This window comes from Phyllostomus discolor, chromosome 1, assembly GCF_004126475.2.
Source record: "Phyllostomus discolor isolate MPI-MPIP mPhyDis1 chromosome 1, mPhyDis1.pri.v3, whole genome shotgun sequence".
In the NCBI taxonomy this organism is placed as follows: Eukaryota; Metazoa; Chordata; class Mammalia; order Chiroptera; family Phyllostomidae; genus Phyllostomus; species Phyllostomus discolor.
This window is the reverse complement of record NC_040903.2, coordinates 2,066,756-2,076,586: the sequence shown is the minus strand read 5'-3', so window position 1 is coordinate 2,076,586 and position 9,831 is coordinate 2,066,756. Positions and strand designations below refer to the sequence as shown.

At 69.8% G+C, this 9,831-nt stretch overlaps 1 protein-coding gene across 2 annotated transcripts in view; it reads left to right on the top strand.

The window, feature by feature from the left end:
- The window catches only part of SH3TC1 (SH3 domain and tetratricopeptide repeats 1), a 37,530-nt gene extending 30,445 nt beyond the window's left edge, over window positions 1-7,085 (top strand). For both annotated transcript variants that reach the window (XM_028503761.2, XM_036018389.1), the window contains exons 13-18: window positions 305-485; window positions 1,508-1,658; window positions 2,809-2,931; window positions 3,625-3,775; window positions 4,692-4,888; window positions 6,460-7,085. In XM_028503761.2, the coding sequence (XP_028359562.2) occupies window positions 305-485; window positions 1,508-1,658; window positions 2,809-2,931; window positions 3,625-3,775; window positions 4,692-4,888; window positions 6,460-6,717 (1,061 nt within the window). In that variant the 3' untranslated portion in view covers window positions 6,718-7,085. The remainder of the gene's footprint in view (window positions 1-304; window positions 486-1,507; window positions 1,659-2,808; window positions 2,932-3,624; window positions 3,776-4,691; window positions 4,889-6,459) is intronic.
- The last annotated feature ends 2,746 nt before the right edge of the window (window positions 7,086-9,831 follow it).

Sequence of the window (9,831 nt, the reverse complement as noted above, 5' to 3'; positions counted from 1 at the left end):
CGTCCAGCTTCATCAGCACGGCGTGACGCGCTGTCCCAGCCGGGGAGCTCTGTGGAACGCGCCGGTGGGAGAGCCTGGCCAGGACCCCGGGCTCGGGGCTCACAGGAACGGCCAATGCCGTCTCTCCAGCACCCCCAGCTCGGCCGCCTGGCCCCAGCCAGACCTCGGACAGGCTACTCAGCCTGCCAGGCCCCACCCCCCGGCTCCCAGAGGTGTGGGAGAGGCGGGCACACGGAGGGAGGGAGGGCACCTTACGTTGCTGTGATGAATGACCACGACCTCTTCCCCACGTCCCCCCGCCCAGGCCAGCTGCGGGCCGTCCAGCGGCTGTGTCACTTCTACAGCGCGGTCAGGCCCAGGGCGGCCCAGAGCCTCGTCTACCACGAGCTGCAGCTCGCGCTGGCCTGCAGGCTGGCCGACAAGGCGCTGGAGGGGAAGCTCCTGGAGACCATCAGCCAGCTCTACCTGTCCCTGGGCACCGAGCGGTGAGGCCTGGCTCTGGGGGCGGCATGGCAGTGAGGGCGCTGGGCCGGCCTCCCCGGGGCCCAAGTGCCAGACGAGCTCCGAGGTGGCAGGCCCGGGGCCGTACAGACGGACGATGGTGCAGGAGTCCCCATCACCACCTGTCCTCAGTCTGCACTCGCACACCTGCCGGGGGATGGGGTGGGCTGAGCGTGTTCTGGGCTGTTCTCTCTGCTGCGGCGGCTGCTGTACACCGACATCTGCCTGCCCTGAGCCTGCCCCCACGGGCCCGGTCCCGATGGGGGGACAGCGGCCACCTCTGTCTGGTGGAGTCTCATGCCCAGAGGCACAGAGGTTGGTTGCCCCATCAGCTCCCCTGGGACGGGGCCCAGGGCCACATGTCCCTTGGGAAGCCCGCACTTAGCTTCCTGACCAGGGGCATGATGGGTGGCCAGAGCCACTCAGCCCACAGGGCCTGGCCAAGCCTTTCAGTGTGGGGGCTCTCGGCGAGAGGGAGGGGCCAGGCTGCCTCCGGGCCGGTGGGGCCAGTGCTGGCCTTGGTGTCACAGCAGGGCCCGTGGGCCAGAAGCACCCATGCTTCTCAAAGCGGGGTCCCCGGGCCAGCAGCACCCGCACCCCGGGGAGCGTGCCGCAAGTGCGTGTTCCTGGCCCCACCCCTGAGTTAGCAGCGGGAGCAGGGCCCTGCCGTCTGTGATTACGGCCTGTGGGCGCCTGGGGCCTGGATGATCCCTGGGTTCCGCCCAGTGCTCTGTTTCCTGCTGCGCCCGGAGAGGTCGGGCACCCGTGGGTGGAAGGCGCAGCGTGCCCCATGTGGCCCGCACGGCCGGCGTTCCCTCCGAAGAGCCTCCCTCCACCTTTCCCGGCCGCGCAACCTGCCTGTCCCAGGCTCGCCCGTCAGCCTGTGTGGGGCAGGCTCCGTGCCCTGGCCCACCAGCTCTATTCCCTGGCCCCGGGAAGAGCCCGGCCCCCTCCCATGTGGCGGCCGGCCTGGGGGTGCTGGTCCTGACCCCGTGTCTGCTTCCAGGGCCTACAGGTCGGCGCTGGACTACACCAAGCGCAGCCTGGGGATCTTCATTGACCTCCAGCAGAAGGAGAAGGAGGCGCACGCCTGGCTGCAGGCCGGGAAAATCTACTCCCTCCTGCAGCAGAACGAGCTGGTGGACCTGTACATCCAGGTGCGGGGGCCGGCGTGGGCGCGTGAACACCCCCTCAGGCGTCCCCAAGCCACCGCAGGCCAGATGCCCGAGCCACCTCCCCGCTCTCCCCTGCCCCCACCCACCCACCCCCAGCACCTCCCACAGGAGTCTCAGCTCCTGGGGGCCAGGGGCGTGTGCCCTCACAGAGCCCCTCCCCCCCACCGTGTTGGTGCACAGCAAAAGCTCCGCACACGCGCACATAGTGTGGCCACAGCTGGCTCCCGCATCATGCGGCACACCTCCCTGAAACGCGACATGACTTGGGACACAGTGGGAGGATCACGATCCTTGTGAGTCTTCTCCTTCTTGAGGACTTGCTCTGTGCCCCCCCCCCCGGGCCAGGGGCTGAGGCTCCCAGGTCCGCCGTTTCCGGCTGAGGGAGAAAGGCTCCCTGGACAGGGCTGACTCGGGGTCCTGGGGCTGCGGCAGGGTGAGGGGGTGCGGAAAGGAGCGGGAGGGTGTGCCCTTGTCTGCCTGGGGTCACAGAGGCCAGCTCGGGCTGCCTCGAGTGGGGTCCGTGGGGGTCCAACCGCAGGGCTCACAGGCACGAAGGCCCAGAGTGCACGGGAGGGCAGCCGGTCCGGGACTGCCCGCGGCTGGGCATGGCCGGATGGCCGGTGGGGGCCCGTCCTCTCATTTCCTCAGCGGCCCTGGTGAGCACCCACTATGTGCCGGGCACCACACCAGACGCAGGCTCGGCAGAGAGGCCGGTAGCCCCAGCCCTCTGGTGGAGAGGTAGACGGACAGGTGCCAGCAGGTGTTGCTAAGGGACACAGGGGAAAAGCAGTGGGGCGGGTGCCCCATGAGGCCACAGCAGAGGGCGCTGTGGTCTGGGCACGGCCAAGGGATTCCGGAGCCGGCTCTGAGCCCTGCGCCAGGCTCCACGCCTGCCGGCTCCGGGCCCTTCACAGGACAAGCCTCCTCATGGGACACAGGGCTGGACACACCAGGGGGCGACAGTGAGCCCGAGGTGCACGGGACTAGTTGCCCCCTGAAGGGCGTGAGGGACGAGGCCCCCTGACGCACCACCAGATGCTCCAGGGTGGCCGCGAGTGGCTGGGAGGTCCCCACCCGGTGGGCGGGCCCCTGCCCTGCTGGGGGTCTCATGAGAGGCACCGCACCCCCGCAGGTGGCGCAGGATGCGGCCCTGTCCACGGGGGACCCCAGCCTGGGGCTGGAGCTGTTCGAGGCGGCCGGAGACATCTTCTTCAACGGGGCCTGGGAGCGGGAGAAAGCCGTGTCCTTCTACAGGGTGAGGGGCCCGGGGGCGGCACAGGGGGCTCCGTGGGTGTCCTGGGGGGGCCGAGGCACGGGTGCTACAGGGCAGGCCTCTCAGAAGGCAGTGCTGCCTGGGGTGGTCCAGACCCCTGGCTCCCACCCACAGGGCCAGAGGAAGGAAGGGCCGTGAGGGCAGTTACAGGCTTGCAGTGCGCACCCCGGTCACTTCCGATGACCCTGGGGCGTCAGCCCGTGCCCACTTTACAGATGAGGAAGCCGAGGCCCCGAGAAGCCCAGGGGTGTGCCCAAGGACACAGCACCTCAGCAGGAGGACGGGGACCAGGGCCTGGTCCATCCGCATGGGCCCCCAGGGAGGGCGGCCTCTCCCGTCCCATCTGCCCAGCTCCTGGCGGGCGGCGCAGGCCTGGGGTCCAGATAGACGTGGCGTTTGCAGAGCCTAGAGACGTCGGCCCCTGGTCAGGCCCTCACTGCCCGGGAGGGGAGCGGCCGGTCTGAGCAAGGCAGTGCAGACAGGTGGGCGGCCGGGCACACCCAGCTTGCCCACGGCCCTGTGGGTGCCAGGGCCTCTCTGAGCTGACCCTTCCATCGGGGGACAGTGGGACAGTGAGGGCGGGCGGCTCCCAGCACTCTGTTCGGGGCTCTGAGGGTCCTGGGTGTGGGCCGGCCACTGTGGGAGGTGGCCTGACCCCACTGTCTGTGCGGACAGGACCGGGCGCTGCCCCTGGCGGTGACCACAGAGAACCAGGAGGCGGAGCTTCGGCTGTGCAACAAGCTGGTGGCGCTGCTGGCGGAACTGGGGACGCCGCAGGAGGGCCTGGAGTTCGCCCACGTGGCCCTGGCTCTCAGCATCTCCCTGGGTGAGCCCCGTGCCCCCGGGCCCGGCCTCCACCCCTGAGATCAGGAGGGCCGCAGCTGAAGGTGACACGGAGGCGGGGTGGGACAGTCCTTCTGTCCGTCCATCCATCCACGGGCTGCCCTCTCCGCCTCCCAGCCCCTTCCAGGACCTCATTCCCTGCACAGCGGGACGTGACCCGCTGGGTGGCTCCTTGGCCCCTCCCCTCGCCGACCAGGAGGCCGGCCACTGTGCCCTGCCTCCCAGACGCTCCAGGCTTCTCAGCAGCCCAGAGCCTGCCAGGGCGCATGCTGGCCTCCCCCGCGCCTGGCCAGCCCCTGCTGTCCTCTGGCTGGCAACATCCCAGCCCCCTTTCCAGAAGCCAGCCCCTCTGCTCTGGTACCTGACCGTGTTGTCCCAGGCCTCCATCCTCCCCAGGGTTGGGGAGCCCCGAGAGGGCTGGGCGCACGGAGGGTGTGCGGCAGGGTTTGTGTGCAGGCCCCCAGGGACTCACCTGGAAGGGGAGGTGGGCGTGGCCAGTCTGGTGACTTCCTGAGGAAGGGGGTGCTGCAGCTGATACCCCAGGAGGGTTAGGTGTCACGTCTGAGGTGGACCAGGGCCCTGGCACTGGCGGGTGCAGATTGAATAGCTTTTGGGGTCTCCTACTCCAACAGAGCAACTGAGGCACCCCATTCAGGGGGCTAAGTGCAGGCTTGGGGGCAGGGCCTGCACGTCCTCTGTGTCGCCCCACTCCTCAGTGGGCGGTGGGCGGGTGTTATTGGGCCCATTTCTCGGGCGGGAAGACTGAGTCCCCGGACGATGGGAGGTGACAGGCACAGGCTGTGAGAGAGACGGCGCCCGCACAGGCGCTCCTGGCGGGCCCGTGGCCCTGGCCGCCCGTGCAGCGTGTCCTCACACGTGGCCCTCCCCCACGTCCCCAGGGGACCGTCTGAACGAGCGCGTGGCCTACCACCGGCTGGCCGCCCTGCACCAGCGGCTGGGCCACGGCGAGCTGGCCGAGCACTTCTACCTCAAGGCGCTCTCGCTCTGCCGCTCGCCGCTGGAGTTCGAGGAGGAGACGCTGTACTATGTCCGCGTGTACCTGGCGCTCGGCGACCTCACCTTCCAGGAGCTGAAGGTGGGTGCGGGGAGGGGGCCGGTGACCGGGCTCAGGGGACCCTCTCCCGCCTCGGCTGGGATTGTCACTCAGACCCCAGAGGCCCGGGTCCCAGGCTCTGAGCCTGGCTGTGAGGCTCGGTCCGGACCCCAGAGGCTCGGTCCGGTGGGTCCCAGGCTCTGAGCCTGGCTGTGAGGAGTGGCCGCCGGCCGCAGACCCTCCGAGCTCCCGGCAGGGCCAGCCCCGCCCCTCAGAGCTCAGGGTCCGTGGGGGAGGCTGACGTGGGAACAGGGGGCGGCACCCACTGGGTAAAGGACAAAAGGAAGTATATCCAGGGGGGGCCTCCTGGAGGAGGTGACACAATGCCGAGTCTGGACAGTCAAACAGGAGTTAGCCACAGGCATGTGGGAGGGGGAAAGGACTTCCAGGGAGCCAAGGAGAGGGCCACCATTGTTTCTATGGTGCAAGATCCAACCCAAGTCCTGGCACCTCTTCCAGGGAGCCTGCCAGTCTGCGCAGAGCTCTTCCTGGGATCCTCTGACACCTTGAATCCTCAGGTCGCCTGGGTAGGGTGGCTGCAGTCATCCCGCTTCACAGGAGGAGTCTTGGCTGTGACTTGCCCCAGGGTTCCAGGCAGGGACACCACTCCAGGCAGCCAGGCTGAGGCTGGCCCCTTGGCTGTGTGCTAGCGACACCTTATGGTCAGGGGTGGTCATTGCGGCCTCCCGCTGTGCTGGAGCCAGGAGGTTCTGGGGTACCCTACAGACAGTGGGAGTCCCCACTCTGGGCTCTGTGCGACCCGGGCTCTGAGCCTTCCAGGCTGCGGCTGGAGTCAGGAGTGGGGGCGGGGGCGGGGCCTCCTGACTTGGGACCTTGGGTTGGAGGCAGAGATGCCTCTGCCATGGGAGTGGGGTTCCGGTGGGAGTCACGCCCCATCAGAATCACAAGGAGAGCTTTCGGAGGTGACACTGTGCAGGGCTGTGCCCCTGCAGGGGCCTGGCCGTGCTGGCCTCAGTGCAGACCTGGGCTGGAGGGACAGGAGCCGTGATGGCCCTGGGCTGGGGCGGGCCCTGCAGGGGGCCCTGGGAACAGCAGCTGGACCCCACCTCAGCCTGGGGGGGGAACCCACGTGGGTCTCCGGGGGGCGGGGCAACCTGGGCTGTGTGGGAAAGAGGCACCAGCTAGAGGGCTAGGGGAGCGGGCTGCAGGGGCCGAGGCCCTGGCTCCAGGGAGGGCGGGGGTGGGGGGGCCGCAGCAGGCTCTGGGTAGGGGGTCAGGAGGGGCCCGGGGCGGCCAGGCCCACACAGACCTACAGGTGCGCCCCCAGACATCAGGCAGCCCCCCCCCGGAGCAGGCAGGCTCCTCCCAGGGAAACGCCAGGGGCGCCCCCGTTGCCATGGGCCCTGCCTGCCTCAGGCTGCAGCCTGTGTGTAGTGACCGTGTGTGGTGACCGTGTGTGGTGACCAGTGCGGTTGGAGGGGGCGAGGGGGCGTGGGAGCGGCTTGGGGGCCAGGGGGGCCCCGTGCGTCCCCCACTCCCGCCCAGGGTCGGTCCCCGTGCGGTCCATGCCAACCGTCCCGTCTGCCCTCCAGGACCCGTTCGACGCGGCCGGGTACTACCAGCTGGCGCTGGCAGCGGCGGTGGACCTGGGCCACAGGAAGGCCCAGATGAAGATCTACTCGCGCCTGGCCACCATCTACCACCACTTCCTGCTGGACCGCGAGAAGTCCCTCTTCTTCTACCAGAGGGCCCGGGCCTTCGCCTCCGAGCTCAACGTGCGCAGGGTCCCCCTGGCCCCCCAGCGGTGCTGGGGGCGGGCACCCTGGCTGGCCCCCGGCCACCCGCCCTGAGGGCCCGGCCTCTGCCAGTGGGGGTCCCGGTGGCTCATTTTCTGGGAAGCGAGGGGAGGGGCCGAGCAGCAATACACGTTCCTGCAGTCAGCTCCTCCGGTCTGCGGGCCCCCGGGGAGCAGCCGGGGCCAGGCCCTGTCCGGGGGCCCACGCTGCTGCTGCTGCTGCTGCTGCACCCCGCCCTGCGGGGCAAGCGGGGAGGCCGTGAGTCCAGCGCACCCCGGCCAGGCCCCCTGCCGGCCACTCGCAGTGTGGCCTCGGGCAAGTCACGCCCCTCCTCCCTTCCCGGGGCGCTCGCTGTGCTCCCCCTTTAACCTGCGGGCCTCCCTGGGAGGTCAGGGCGGTTGTGGGCCCCTTTTACAGCGGAGGGCACGGAGGGCCAGCGAGGGCAGGTGCCTGGCCCTCGGGCACACAGCTCAACGCTGGGCACCAGCCCCAGAGCTCAGCGCGGTGAGCAGGTTAGCACTGCAGCACCCCGCCCGCCTGGGGTGGGGGGGGGTGCACCAGGGCCTGCCGCCTGCCCCCGCCCCGCCGCCTGCTCCCCGCCAGCCCGGGGTGAGAGCCCTGGCCTTCCTCGCTGAAATCCTCTCCCCCGCACCCGCCCACCTACAGGCAGGGAACCTGAGGCCGGGGAGGGGTGTCCTGCTCAGGTCTTGGGGCCCACGGGGCACTGTTCCAAGCCCTTTTTCTTTAACTTATTTTGTGAATGAGGCGGAACTCACACAACATAAAACCAACCATTTCAAGGGACCGGCTCAGTGGCGTGGTTCTCCTTCGCGACGCCGTGCGGCCACCACCCCTGTCCAACATGGGCCGCGCCCCGAGGAAGCCTGCCCCCGTGACGCGGTCTCGTCTCACCCCCGCTCCCCGGAGCCTCGGCTCACAAAAGGGGAGACCCAGGCTGGGAGGGGGCTCGCCAGTAGGGCAGAGCGCCGGTTCTGTCCTGGGTCTGCTGGGCCAGCACCCAGGGACGCGGCGGGGCCTGGGGCTCCAGCAGCGCAGAGGGAGAGGGAGAGACCCACGGTAGTTGCTCTGGTCCCGGGGTACCTGGAGCCCCAGAACCCGGCCCAGAGCCGCAGGCCTCCCACCAGGGGGCAGCAGAGAGCTTTCCAGACCCCACACCCTGGGGATAGAGCTGGTCCCAGCAGAGTTGCTGACAAAGCTGCTAAGCCTGACCCCAGCCGGCCTTCCCTGCGGCCGGGCGGAAAGTGGGGAGGAGGCCGCACTGCCGTGGACAACAGGAAGACCCATGGAAATGCCTGTCACAGGAACCCCGGGGACACAGCGGGGACAGAGATCCCTGAGGCCTGTGACCAGCTGGCCAGCACCCCAGGCTGGGGCCTGCAGCCACTCGGAGTGGGGCAGGACCCGCAGACCCCCCGCCTCAGATAGCGTGGCCTCTGCATCCACTCCCTCCCCAGTCCGGCCACAAGCTTTCGTCCCCCCGACCCACGGGGGTCACCGGCCTCCAGGGACCCCGGTGCTTCCCTGGAGGTCCAGAGGGGAGGCTGGGTCATCCACGCCCTGGGGTCAGGTCCGAGCCGCCCACAGTGCAGGCCGTGGGACCCGTGGGGACGGAGTTTATTTCTCCGAGTGCCGGCTGGTGACGGCTGACCCGAGGCCAGCGGACCCCGCACCGGGTTGAAGGGAAGATCTCAGCTGCCGGCTCTGCTTGGCTGGGCGCAGGTCTGGGCCAGTCGAGGCCTGTTTCCCATCGTGATGCTCATTTCTGCGGGAAGGGCCCCAGCAGCCACGGCTGCAGAGCACGGGACCCGGGGCCACCGGCCTCCGGCCTCATCGCTTAACCACCTAGACCCTCGGTCTCTTCCTTGGTGACCTGCCCTGTCACCAAAGACAAACCGCACCTCCAGGCTCCGAGGGTGGAGACAGCCCGTGTGCTGGGCACAGGGAGGGCGTGCGGCCCCAGGGCAGCCAGCCTCTGGTCCGTGGCCAGGGTGACGGGAGGGAGGGCAGGCAGAGGCCGGGGCTCGGCGAGCGGGGCCCGGGCTCAGGGTCCAGTCCTGCTTTGCCCCTCCCGAGGCCAGGGCCCCGGGCAGCAGCCCCAGAGTCCCCTTTCCAGTGGAGGGGCCGTGAGGGGGGCACTCGGCCCTGGGCACCAATGAGCACTGAGTCCAGAGCCCCACGGGGCACCCGTGTCTCAACTCAGTCACCTCCCCACGCCAGCTCACGGCGCTCCTACTGCGTGCAAACTCACCAACGACTGCGGACCAGGGCATGGGGGCCCTGTGGAGGCACTCCTGGGGGAGCCCCTGGGGCTGGACGTGAAATCACACTCGTTGCCGGGGGGCCGGGGAAGCTCTGCCACCCCCCGCCCTGCCCCTGGCAGCAGGGAGGCACCCGCCTGGGGCCCCCGGCCACTGCTCCAGGACTGCGGGGCGCTGGAGCTCCGTGCAGCCTGGCCGTCTCCACCCTCCGTCTCCACCCTCCGTCTCCGCTCCGGCTTCATCTGTGGGGCCAGTGGAACCCGACCCGAGGTGGCCTCAGGTTTGGATAAGGAGACCGTAGCTCAGAGAGGGAGTGTGACCATCCCCAGGACACACAGCATCGCTGGCCGTCACTACCATCGTGGGGGTGCTAGCAGGTGGGCGTTCCTCTCTGAGAAGTTCAGCCCCCCCCCCCGGCACCCCCCTGGTGGGCTTCCTGGGAGACAGGAGAGGGCCCAGGTGGAGGGCGGGCCGCCACCTGGCTCTTTATAACCCTCCCCCACCGAGCGTGGGCGGGAGGGGCGGGAGGGCTCCCGCAGGTGGGGGGGGGGAGAGGGTTTGCAGGCGTGACTGGGGGTTCGCGCCGGTTGCCTGTTCCCTGAACGAGACACCACCCAGGGGGCCAGGCCTGGGCAGGGGGCCCTTCAGTAGCCGCCAGGCTTCCCGCCGGGCGAGCCGTGCGGCCACAGACCTCCTCCGAGGCCTTCAGGAGGCCCACGGCCACGGGGCGAACTTCCTGGGGGTGCGTGGGGGCTCCCAGCCCCACGAGGGCCTCAGTCCGGCCACGGCAGGGCTGAAATCTGCCAGCCACCAGGGGGCCTGACTCTCAGTGACATCACAGCCCAGGCGGCCCCTCGGTCGCAGCCCGCCGAGACTCTGAGCAGGGAGC